This window comes from Stegodyphus dumicola, chromosome 3, assembly GCF_044657685.1.
Source record: "Stegodyphus dumicola isolate Sdum_Otavi_A_Nest chromosome 3, ASM4465768v1".
In the NCBI taxonomy this organism is placed as follows: Eukaryota; Metazoa; Arthropoda; class Arachnida; order Araneae; family Eresidae; genus Stegodyphus; species Stegodyphus dumicola.
Genome location: NC_140770.1, coordinates 145,141,484 through 145,154,734, shown reverse-complemented (window position 1 = coordinate 145,154,734; position 13,251 = coordinate 145,141,484). Strand labels below are relative to the sequence as shown.

General features: G+C 35.7%; 1 protein-coding gene across 2 annotated transcripts; it reads right to left on the bottom strand.

Annotated features, from left to right (window-relative positions):
- Positions 1 to 891: 891 nt before the first annotated feature.
- On the bottom strand, positions 892 to 10,940 carry LOC146998106 (uncharacterized). 2 transcript variants are annotated; one of them, XM_085813409.1, is made up of 5 exons: positions 10,312 to 10,940; positions 10,146 to 10,214; positions 8,702 to 8,779; positions 8,399 to 8,464; positions 892 to 1,066 (listed from the first exon to the last, which is right to left on the bottom strand). In XM_085813409.1, exons 1-5 carry the CDS (start codon positions 10,455 to 10,457, stop codon positions 1,063 to 1,065), a joined length of 363 nt encoding a protein of 120 aa, XP_085669535.1. In that variant the 5' UTR covers positions 10,458 to 10,940; the 3' UTR covers positions 892 to 1,062. The 2 variants fall into 2 exon arrangements, with proteins under 2 accessions (XP_085669535.1, XP_085669536.1); XM_085813410.1 differs by lacking the exon at positions 10,146 to 10,214.
- Between the last annotated feature and the right edge of the window lie 2,311 nt (positions 10,941 to 13,251).

The following is a 13,251-nucleotide window of genomic DNA, read 5'->3' as shown; positions in this document are numbered from 1 at the left end:
AATTTTTACCATATTAGTAACGATATAATCGAATAATCTTTCAAAGATTATTGTTTACCGATTTTAGGTAACAACTAGAAAACATTTTTTCGAACTTATCCTCAAACAAGTTTGCTATTGGTAATGAATACTGCTGTATCATGAATCAGGTACGGCGCTATGCATTTTGCTGATTTTGTACGCAATAAATTCTGTTGTCAAGTGCCCTTCCCACAAAATTCTAAAATTTTATTGCTTGATGCTTCGCTGAATTTTACAATTTTGCTGTACGTAAATTCTGCCGTACCGGCAGTGATCATGATTTCAAATTCCCCCTCCCCGAGATTTACTGTGTTATCTGAAAAACAGCTCACAAGTTGCTAAAAATAGCTATAAAACTGGTTCCACAGCTTTTAGCAACGGCCTCCCGTTGTGCGCTTGGAAACTCAGCTTTTGAAAGAAAAGGAAGGGGAATAATTTCTCTCTGACTACAGTATAGATGAGGTCCGTGACTTTGTTTGAGCTACTGCAGAATGTTCTGAAGTACACTTTTTTCTGTTTCGGCAACATTCATCTTGAGAATTCAACACTTGTTCATTAGCCCTTAGTAATTGACAGAAATGCTTTTAGAAAGTAGTGGGTTCATTGATACCAACAAAATGGTTGGTATCAATAAACTGGGGATACGTTAGTTTCAGTTGTTGGGTTCAAATGAACCTTTCAAATACTAAAAAAGTCCTTTTGCATAATCGAATCCTTTTGCATAAAGAATTTCATCTGAGAATAATTTTTCTACTTAAAAATGAGTTTTGCAGTACTTTTTAAATACTACTTGTATTTTTATTTTCGAAAATTTTCATAAATATTGTAATTAATTATTTCCAATTTTAATAACTCGCAGAAAAAACACAATTTTCAAGAAATTTTTTTATTATGGTTATTCAAACTTATACTAATATACAGCATCTTTTATATTCCTTATACATTTGACACTGCATCCTTCAACCTGCATGTAAGTTTCTCTTCCTTAGTAACTCCTGACCCAGAGACGTCTCAATGAAAGCCAAATCATGCACAAAATTTTCACCTGAAAAGAAAAAAAAAAAGAAAATGATAAAATATTTTTAACACCATATTCTCGACCCCCCCCAAAAAAAAAGAAATTGCAAGAAATACAAATTTCTAACAGAAAAATGCATTTTCAAGCAGCTGAAATTGTTTCACAAATTAATAATGCAGATAGCAAATGTAACATATGGCACTATTGCCACTCAGTGCAATCTCTGCATATCCTAAATTCTGCTGGCTGATGTCTTCGTAAGTTCTGAACATTTTTTTGCCTCTAAATTTTGCTGCTCAGTGCCCTCTGCTAAATTATAAAACTTTGACTACCACTGGTTGCACAGGCCCTGATCAAAGCAAAGAGGCAAGATGCTACCTGCTATTGATAAACTGCCTTATAAATACCACAAATCTAAATAAATATCAGTTTTATTTCCAAAACAGAATTATCTCACAGCTAAAGCATTGCCTTTGCAGAAAATCTTCTAAATGGAAATAGAATTGCATCCACATTACATGTGCAGAATCCCAATAATTCATTATAAACAGTTCCAAACCATAGTTAGGCTTAGAACTCACAACAGTATTCTTCTTGGAAGTCTTCCTAAGGAAATGGTAGTATATTCAGGGAACATGTGGGCAAAATCATGACAGTATATCACAAGCCTAATTCTTGACCATACATACTAGAAAGATCACAGAAATTCCTCACAGGAAGCTAGATTCATATAACAAAATTTCATGCAACATATGGCATATGGGAAAAAGCAAGGACATTATAATCACTAGCATAGTTTATACCCAAATGAGTTGCAGATGGTGCACTATGTGCTCACAGCTGATTATCACTAATGCAGATATATATTTACTAATATTTAGAAGATGATGAAGTATAGCAAAATATACAAAACATTAGTCCTTAAATCTAACACATTTTCTGATTTTCATACCATCTAGAATAATAGATTTGACGTTAGGTACAATATCAGAATTTTGGGTACATGAAATGTGAAATGGTTTTTTATTTTTAGTCACCGTTTCTAGTAATTTGTTCGAAAGTAACAAATAAGCTGGTTTCAGTCTGTCAATGAAATGTTAACTTGTCTGTCCTTAATTAAGACTCGGAAATATTTATCATATTTTTTCACCACAAAAAAAATGGTCCCTCAATAAGCAAATTCAAGTGCCTTTTTCACACGATCAGTTCTCACAAACACATGAGAACATGATCTCAAGTCTTTATGCATAAATATTTTATGTTTGTTAGCAGTTGATAAACTGGTGCTGATCCATAAAAGACAGTAAATTTGTTACAAATGGTTCAGGTTTAGTTTTAGTGGTAGGTAGTCGAAAAACTCACATGGTAACCTTATTTGCATAAAATATACCATTTGAGCTACAGAGTGATTAGTATCAGGACATATTGCAACTCTGAATCCTAGAAGGATTTCTGTCCATCTGATGTTGCTGTGAGCCTTTATTGCATTTTTTTAAGTTCTGAGAAACTGCTCAATTTTCCCACTGCAATGTGGGTGGTATGGAGTGGAACGTAAAACTTTAGCACCACATACTTTTGCAAGGCTCTTGAAAGGCTGCGACTCAAACTGTCTTCCTTGATCTGAGATTATGGAACTAGGCACAACAAATCTGCTAATCCAATGATTGTAAAATGCTTTGACAACCATTTCTCTTGTGATATCTGGTAAAGAAACTACTTCTCCCTAACAGGAAAAATGGTCAATAAATGTCAGATAATACGTCCTACCAGCAGATGGTGGTAATGGCCCAATCAGGTCAACTTGCACAATACTTAATCTAGCATGAGGTGCTTGGAACTCGGCTATTTTAGATTTTGTATGCCTGTTGACTTTGCTCCTTTGACAATTAACAGGACTTTAAGTCTATTCGTGAATTTCTTTCTTTATATTTGGAAAGATAAATTTTTCAGTCATCTCGTTGACAGTTGTCCTGATACCAGAGGAGCAAAATTATGAATTTGATGAAACATTTGTTGTCTAAATTGCTTTGAAATAAAAGGCCTGATACTGGTTGTTGAGCTGTCACATCTTAATGTTTTCCAAAATGCTAATGTAGATGATTTAAATTTCAGTGAAGCACTACCTGTCATTAAATGTTGCAATTCTTCATTATATTCTTGAGCATCTGCTACTGCTTCATAGCCAGTAACTGAGACTACTTCAACTGCAACTAAATTTTCTTTGGCATCAATATGCTGAATATCAGTTGAAAATTCCGATATATACTGAAGTTGGTGTTGTTGTCTGGGTTATGCCTTCCCATTCTTTTGCTTCTATGCATATGACAGTGGCTTGTGATCAGTAAGTATGATGAATTTGCGTCCTTCCGATACATGTTTAAAATGCTTGACAGAAAGATATATTCCTAAGAATTCTCTGTCATAGGTACTATAAACCTTCTGTGCATTATTTAATGTTTTAGAGTAGAACACAATAGGTTTTCAGTCTTGTTCTTGTTCTTCCAATTGCTGCAATACTGATCCTATAGGAAAGTCTGATGTATCTGCACACAAAGGGTAATCCATTGGGAAACACAAAAGGGCACCATTGACTAAATCAGATTTGCACTTCTCAAACTGGTGAATTCCTTCATCTGTGCAGGCCTACCAGCGGCAGAGCGGTAAAATCGCTGAACACTGGTAGTTCGGTCCGAGGTTCGAATCCCGCGAACGTACTGGCTGCATGGGCGTTTTCGTGGTTTTCCCCATGTGTAACGTGTATATGAGCCAGTTTCCCTTAGAAAGTCCTCCACGAAGGCATCCCTTCTCTTAGGCAGATAGCCCTAGTGTGCTTTGCCATAATTAAATACACTAAACACCTTCATCTGTGCATGGAACTTTACAATGATCTTTTTTTATCACCCTTTAACATTTCGTGTATGACTCCTTGAGTTTCTGCAGCATTTTTCAAAAAGCATCGATAAAATTTTATCATGCCCATAAATGAACAAAGCTCATGTATTGTCGGTAATTTCCATTGCAGATTACTTCAACCTTTTCTGGCAGCGAACAGGAACCTTCTGTAGTTATGAGGTAACCCATAACTTATGTTTAATATGTAATACATAATGTAATATCCCACCACATTACCCATTTCCAATCCTCAGATGTCCAGTGTCTTTTCTCGACACCACTGAAAATGAAGTCTTGCATGTCGGCAGAACTGAGTGATTTTCTTACAGGCACCAAAACTATGCATTCCTATCCCTCTGCAATTCGCTGCGCATAGTTCTAGCTGAAATTTGTTGGGAAGAGCCTTGGTTGACGATTTGTGATAGTTGAATCCGTGTTCTGCCATACAATTCATCGGAGATACCGCCGATCACTGTCTTTGAAAACTATGCTCGAACTGCAGTTACATTTTTTAGAGAAGGATTCGAAATCGATGCCCCCACTAAATGTGCACCAACAATAAGCCCCTTTTTCAAATGGTGAACGATCTGCCGCCTTTTTTCCCCATTTTACTTCATTCATCATGAAAAGCACTCTTACACCTTACTTATACTGGCATTTTAACCAAGTATAATCCACATCATAGAAAAAATTTGGATATTTCATCCCTAGCATGCATTCAGATGAAAATCTGAAAGGTTTCTTATTGATTGGCCAGTGTGTGTATTATTATATTATGCAACATGAGGCAGCATTAACATGTGGAGCTGGGAAGGCTTCTAATGATCACCTTTCTCTCTTGTGAGAGCAGGATGCACTGAAATTTGATGTCCTTATTTTTTAGAATGGTTATGAGTTTTGTAGACAAGTGGATCATCCACGTTCAAGATATAAGCAATCATCTTTCCACAATACTCAATTTTGTATGTCTTCTTCTCAAATATCATTGTATGGATGTCCTTCCAGCTGAATCAGGAGTCCTGAATTGTGATAGGATTAATGCAAGCCACTTGTTTGGTGTAGCAGAATCCGAGACTGCCTAGATACAGATCCTAGCCAGTAGCTTCGCAGAGTTCTCTACGTCAACCCCCGGGGGGGGGGGGAATGTCAGGCTGGGTACTGGCATTTCTATTTCCATCAGCTTTTTTGCAGCATCAAAAACCTTCATTCTCATGTTAGCAGACACTTTCCTTACTCTTTCTGGCTGGTGACAAATAGTTTTATTTCTTCTTGGCTCATTGCCGGAATCTGAACTTCCGCCGATCGGCTTATAGCAGCTATCATCATTTAAATTTTCTTGCCTGTCGGGTCACCAGATTTTATGACTTTCATCATCCCCAGGTTGCTGTTCAATGCTATCCGCTTGCTTTGAAGAGTTTGGAAACTTTCATCTCTGGATGCTCATTTTTGCTTCTGCAGGAAATCGTTATGAGCAAGCATTTTAAGGTGTTTGAAGAAATCAAGGTCACATTCTTCAGCAGCAGTGAGAGGAACCACTACTTTCGAATATATATTCCAAGTTTGTGATCTCAGAAACAATAAACTGGAAAAAATTGCTCATTAATAATGCAGAAATCAGTAAAAAATTCAATAAAACCATATGGCATACACGATATCAGTACTCTTCCCACTTCTGCTTCAATAGCTTGCAACATACCCGAGGAAAAAATTTCATTGTATGTGCTGTCCAACTCTGCACCTTTCTTTGCACAAAAAGCACTACAAGCATCATGCTTGCCAAATATATGATGTGGCTCATTTCTCAAGCAGATACTAATGCATCAATAGCTTCTTGTGTGTGCTGATAATGGCTAGGTAAAGCATGAGCTTTTATAGCTACTCTAGCACCTCTGACTAACAGTGGCATTTTAATTTTCAGCAATTTACGGGCAGCAATTCCTTTAGCCCCTGGGAAGCGCGCAGTATTTTGCTGAAGTTTCTCAAGAGCTCTGCGATATCTTCGAACAGCATGGTTAGCACATTCTACTTTGATCACCCGTCCTCCATATGAAACGCTTTCTTTCACTTTGGCCATTGTGTTAGCATCTCCATCTCCAACAAGTCGAGTACAACGTATTTTGTGAACACACTGGAGATAATTCAGACCTTCCACAATGGCACTGCTTTCCATACCTGTAGAAGGCCCATTCCAATTTCGCCAACAAAGGTGCACTTTATTTGGCATCTTGCCATCTTCAATAGCACTGCATATAAGGCACACTTTGTTGCGAATTCCAACAAACAAAATTTTCTGGGTGACCATGCCTATAATAACAGATATGCCACTTGAAGCATTGTAACCATGCCCATAGCTTCTTTTACACCAACCTCCATCAACAATGACAGTTATACAGTGATAACCATCATTATCTTTATCATTGCGAAGTTCTGCCTGCCTTTTCTCCTCTTCTATAGCAGCACACATAGTTTCCTGTGCACATCCCTGTATTATTTTGCCAGTAGTTCGCTCACAAGAAGCAAAGGTCGAGTTGCTCATATACGGAATTTCCATGATGCTAAACTTTTCCTCCTCTTGTGAAAATCCACTGCCAGTAGATAACGCACCTAATACTGCAAGCTGATTTAGGCTGCTTTTCTCCATATCAGAACAAATTGTTGCCATTTCCCCACATAAAATTTTATCACATACATAGTTATATGTAGTGACAAGACCACGTCGAATCACTTTGTTAAAAATAAATGATCCTCCAAATTTACAATTTAGGGAATGTTGCTCTAATGTCCTAGCCTGCACTATTACAAAAGACATATTGCAAATTGTTCTGCCAGATGGTAATGGATTTGCCTTTCGTCGATCTTCCCTTTCGATAATTAAAGGTGAATCAGGACACAGAAATTCATCATTAAGGTTCTCCTGAAGAGGCTCAGACTCCAAGCTAAAATATATATATATACAATATATATACATATATATAATTAATATATATAAATATTACAAATTAGGTTTAAATTTGGCTTATTTGATGACAGCAAAGCACTTGATCTTCCTAAGAGGAGGAATGCTTTCATGGAGGACTTTCTAAGGGAAATGGCTCATATACACGGGGAAAACCATGAAAACGCCCATGCAGGCAGACCATTCGCAATTAGGTTTAGGAAATTTAGGCAACAGATAGCAAATAAATTAACAATAATAATACACTGGATTACCAGTATATTACTACAAGAAGATGAGTCATCTTCACAACTGCTGCTTCCATGCTCGCAGTGTCATTTGCTCGTGCAATATCAGTCACTACTTTGTGTGCCGGAGGTTTCACATGAAGGGCCTCTACACCTGAGTATAAAATGTTCGTGTTCCAGTAAACACTGAATTCAGAGGGGCAAGAATAACTCTTTCATGGTGGATAACTCAGTTACCAAATGGCTTTCTAAGGCTCTATTCAAGCCGTTGTATAAATGTCATAATTCCCAACTAACAACGCTTTGTAGTCAGACCTTACTATGTCACAAAAACTAGTTTGGGCATTAAGCTTGAAGTTTTCAACTTTGTGCCGACTTGATATAAGAGTCGGCCAATCAGAGCATATACATAAAACCTATTGAGAGAGAAAGCTGTAGACACATACATGCATGCACAAATTTAGCTTCTCTAATTGGCTATGGCTTAGACCCTCTCTCGCAGGTGTGAATGGAACTCCCACATTTTGTGCCTTATGATTATGCGTCTATGACATTTATACCATCATGTGAACGGAGCCTTAGGATTGCATACTAAGAAGATGCACTGTCTTGTGGGGATAAGCAATTTATACTCCTAAGCCTAAAAAAAAAAACTTGGAAAAAAAAGATCACGACTTAAATTTGTTGTCTAATTGCTCTAATTTGAGGCACATTATGAGAGGAAAGCAAAGGTAGTAATCAGAATTATTTAAAAAATTTTATCCTTATATTTTTCTTAAAAATTCTGTAAAATAATAAAATTTGTGGTTTTCCTCAAATAAATATATATATGGAAAAAATAACAGCCACATAATCACAGATTTCATTTTGTTATATTTTATTAACAAAATTTAAATTATTAAAAATCTCTTTCATGAAGGGAACATAAAACATCATGAAAACAATGAAAAAGAAGCAATATTTAAAAAAGATAGTAGGCTTATTGATGAGGCTCCCATCAAAAGAATCAAACCCCAAAATATTTTCATTTGCTTCAGTGTCCCGACTGAAAATTTCACTGATTTCAATGAATATATTTTTAAAAAAATCTTTTATTTTCAAGTTCTTTCATGCAAAACGTCCAAATTTGGTACAAATCAAATTCATCCCCCTCTTTTTGATAGCTACAATATTATATTTAACAGTTTTAATAGCTATCAGTATGTAAACAACATAATGTAACACCATAAAAGAAAAACATAAATGATGACATTTTAATTTTGGCATAGAGAAATACATATTTACCCCAAAAGAGAGCTTGTATTTCTACCTTCTACGTCAGAGTCAATAACTGAAATGTCCAGATCAGAACTGAGAAGAAAAGAACCATAATTAGTTTAATTAAGATACAATAACACACCGACCAAGTATTAATTTGAGAGTCAAGCAACAAAAATCAGCATCATATTTTGAAATATTCACTATTTGAAAATATAACGCTGATTTTGGTTGCTTGACTTCTAAATTAATACATAATTAGTTAACCATAATTAAGTAACTGTAATATCATGCACAGCTAATATCTATTTTAAAAATAAACCAACTTACCTCAGGAAAGCCTGGTTTGTCTTAGGAACATTAGCTGTAACTTCTGGCATAGAAAAGTCAAATTTTTCACTTCCGGACCTAAGAATGAAAGAAATAAACTGCTATAACATAATTAAAAAAAAAAAAAAAAAAAACATGAATAAATAAATAACACATAACAAATTTAAGCATTAAGCTATGTATGACTACCACCCATCTCAGACAGTGCGACAGATATTGCTGTATACTGTTTCGCCATACCCTGTGTAGCTATTATATCATGCTGTATAACCACAGTTTAGAAAAATTACAAAATGTGTTATTTATATCTATCTAAAATGGTACATTACTACATGATTTGTAAGAATAAATTAGAGGGCTCTGCGAATGAAATTCCTTCCAATTAAAAAATGTAGGAATAAAGAAAATGCAGGAATTGCAAATGCAGAAATGAAAAAGGGGATTATATTTTTTGTACAGAATCCAGATGACATATTTTTCAACATTTTAGAAATTTCAATATTAATTTTAGGGGCATAAAATATTAGGCCCCTAAAAGCAGAATATAGTTTTTAAATGTTCAGATAATCTTCCTATGAGAAGAATTCCTTTGAGAAGTACACATCTGAACCACAATTAAAAAACATGTACAAGAACAGAGCTGAGGACTTCTGTTTGCAGAAAGTCTGTCACATAACATATGAAAAGTTTCTTATTGGTAGATTTTTGATCAGACGGATATTTTAATGTTATACAGAGAAAGCATTCACTCCCTTTATACTGGAGATAATTCAATTTGGACAATGGCAAAAAGGCTAAGCAAGCCTGAGCGTATTGGTCCCATTCTTGGCACTAGTTTGGTTTACGCTCAAAATACACAGCAGATATTTTCTAATTACCTGCATCCCAATATCAATTCAATTCAGCTTTTGGTGGAATTTAACATTTGTGACATATTTTTCAAAAACTACACTTCACAACATGCATACATGACAAATACACAGAACCATAAATAAACAAGCAATAATATATATTTATATATAAATTTTACTAAATGATCATAAAATGTTCCAACGCTAAAAGAAAGTTTTAACATCCAAGTAAATGACATAATAAAAAAAAGCAAGTTGAACAGCGAGCACATGAATAAATGTGCATACACCTGTTAAAATATACCATAGGTAACTGACAAAGCATTTCGTAGCAAACATATGACTATAAAATTTCCAATAATACATGTAATGATGGTGAATTCAATTTAGATCGCAAGAACATGCTCATACTTTTGAAAAGATTCAATTATTTCAGCAATTCCTTGTGAATTGGAATTTACCCTTTCAATATTTCCCAACAATTTAGTGTGAAATAAGGAATAAATTCTTATAACAGAATTGAACAATTATTAGCATCCCCTCATACACACATATACAAAAAAAAAAAAAAAAAAAAAAAAAAAAAAACTTACTTTGTAAAAAAATCATCCGGGCAATGATTCTCCTTTGACACAGATGCAGTTGTATCAATAATTTCTGACCTTCAATAAAAAAAATACGCATATTTTACTTCGGAATTAACTTACTACGAAATCATAAACACGGGGTAGTCGATATAAAGAATAAATTATTTCTCACCTTTCGAAAACATCCGCTTGTTCGGAATCTTCCACATCTCGGGAATTTAATTTCATATTTTTTTCTTGAGCTCGACGTTTACGCTGAATTCTGGATCTTTTATTAAAACCAGGATGTTTTTTCGGTCGTCCTTGATATTTTCGCATATTTTTTGCAAACTGACCACAGTACAAATAAATGTAAACAAAACGAGTGCGGAATAGCAATGCAATAGGGTTGCCGTAAATGTCATTCTGCTGACAGCTGACAATGTTTAGTGAAAACTGTGTATAAAGGAATATATGAAACGCTTCTAAATATTATTTAGAAAAAAATATGATTTATAACTGATATCAAAATCAATTACTTCGTGAATTTTTGCAGAAATAAGATTACAATGTTAAATTTTAACTCGTAGCGCCATCTATTGATGGCTTTCCAAACTACACATTAAAATTACGTATTTCAAACTAATTTTTTTAAAATATAATATTTAAGTAAATTTCATTTCAAACCTGATTCTAACATTGTGATTCGAAAACTGACCTATTGCTTTATATTTCTGCCAAATTGCACGCAACATAGTTTCTTAATTAGCGATTCTGCGTGTAAAAAAATTTTTAGTATTGTAATGCTGCTGTAGTAGACCACCTTAATGATACAATATTTTAACTATGCATATATTTTATTTTTTTATTTCATGGTTAAATTTCAGATGCTTGAATTATGCTTATAAATATCGTATGTTCTATTTCCTATTTTAGTATAAATTTTATTTCCACACATAATTATGAACAAATCTTCATGATTTTCGATATTAAAATATTTCTTTGTGAGAAGTAAAGAAAGTATTGTAATCGCGAAAAATTTCGGGTATCATATTTCGACGAACATACCCATTTAGGCCTCTTTAACATCCATTTGAACGATGTTTCTGCGTGACATCTTACAGAATAAAAAGCATTTTTTTCCCAAAACAGATTGTAAAATGGATACAGAAAAGAATTTTTCGTGATGTCTGTATCTCAAATGAGTAGCTGTAGAACGTTGATGTCTGTATCTCGCATAACTCAAATGAATCGCTGTAGAACGTTGAAATTTTATATAAATGGGACTGCTAAAATATTTAATTATGCGCCTCCCTTTTTGGTTGCAATCTGTCGCACATAAACTACTCTGTTACCCGGCTCGCTTAGCTCAGTTTTCTATGTTGGAAGATTCCGCATTTTTTGCTTTAAAAGACAAAAAAAAAAAAAACGACGCACCACGACGCACCGAGAAGATATAATGCAAATTGGACACAAATTGATATGTATACAGGTTTCGACGTAAAATGCAAAATTTTACATTTCGGCTGCCAATGAATGAACGGTTGTCGCTACGGCGCATCTGATCTGCGCAACTGACAGGATATTTAAGAGGAGAAATTACGATTCCAGGTCATAAAATCTTCACGAATTTCATTCCTTGTACTCTGGTAGACAGTAACTATGCCTCGCATACAGGAGCGCGAACGATATGCGCAGATGTCAGAACTTGAGAGAGGTCGTGTAGTTAGGATAGACGATGTTGGCAGGAATGGGTGAACCATGGCCGCACACAGCGTCAAGAAGGAAGCGGTAGGCCTAGAGAAACGATAGAACGAGAAGACCGAGCAATCATCAGAGAGGCACTCACAGGCCCAGATGCATCATTATCATCGATTGTACCTGCAACTAGTGCTTCAGTGACGCGCCCCTTGCGCGGACTACCATTGACCTCTGTACAACGTCAAGTCCATTTGCAATGGTGTCGGGCTCGTTCGCACTGGAACGTCACTGACTGGAGTAGAATAGTCTTCAGTGATGAGTCCCGCTTTGAACTGAGCCCCGATAACCAGCGAAAGCGAGTCTGGAGACGCCCCGGACAGCGATGTGATACCAATTTGACTGTCTTCCGGCAGACAGGCCGACAACCAGGAGTGATGGTCTGGGGTGCCATTTCATTTCATAGTAGGACCCCTTTGGGTGTCATCCGTCGCAATCTTACAGCACAGTGGTACGTCGACGAAGTTCTAAGGCTCATTGTGTTGACCTTCATGTCACACCACCCTGGGCTTACATTTCAGCAAGATAATGCCTGCCCCCACACTGCACATGTTTCTACTGCTTGCCTTACTGCTTGCCGAACATTACCTTGGCCAACAAGGTAACCGAATCTCTCTCCTATTGAGCACTTTTGGAGCATTATGGGCAGGGCCCTCCAACCACCTCGGGATGTTGACGATTTAATGCGCCAGTTGGACAGAATTTGGCACGATATCCCTCAGGAGGGCATCCGTAACCTCTATCAATCGATGCCAAGCCGAATAACTACTTGCATAAGGGACAGAGGTGGACAAAAGGGTTACTGACTTTTTCCCTTTGTGAAGCACTATCGCTTCAATAAATCATCCAGTTTTTCTCAAACTGTAATCGTTTGTTTTTCTGTACATGTACATCACTTCTACCGATTTTTGTTCCATTCGGATAACTCCTTCTTGGTGCGCTTTTTTTTTTTTTTTTTTTTTTTTTTTTTTTTTTGTCTAAGAGTGTAATTTAATTATGTTGTTCTTATGTTCCGGTTTAGCTTTTTATACCTTTAGTTAAATCTACATGTAATAACAACACTTTAAAAGTTTAAGTGGCTCTAGGCCTTACATGGCCACCATTTGTTTACGTTTAAAACTCTTATAAGTCAGTTGGTGCATCAACTTCAGTACATTTTTGCACAGTGGAACCAAAATTTAACTTTAAAGTTTGTGCACCGAAAAAGCTGTCTTCCTACCCGTTGCTGGCGGACTTGCTTGTTTTTGCATAGAAACTCTAATATTAATTGTAAAAATTACTTTTTAACTGTATTTAATGTTTTAGGTTTTTCTGTATTTTCCAATTTTTAATGAAGATGCTTTGAGTTTTAACCATTTTTGACTTACCGCGAAGT

Bases quoted from the DNA above. Each gene is read 5' to 3' on its own strand.
- LOC146998106 (XM_085813409.1), bottom strand. From the start codon at position 10,457: ATGCGAAAATATCAAGGACGACCGAAAAAACATCCTGGTTTTAATAAA. The intron at 10,215-10,311 runs GTGAGAAATAAT...TTTTTATTGAAG, and splicing joins CAAGCGGATGTTTTCGAAAG to GTCAGAAATTATTGATACAA. The intron at 8,780-10,145 runs GTAAGTTTTTTT...TTTCATTCTTAG, and splicing joins CCGGATGATTTTTTTACAAA to GTCCGGAAGTGAAAAATTTG.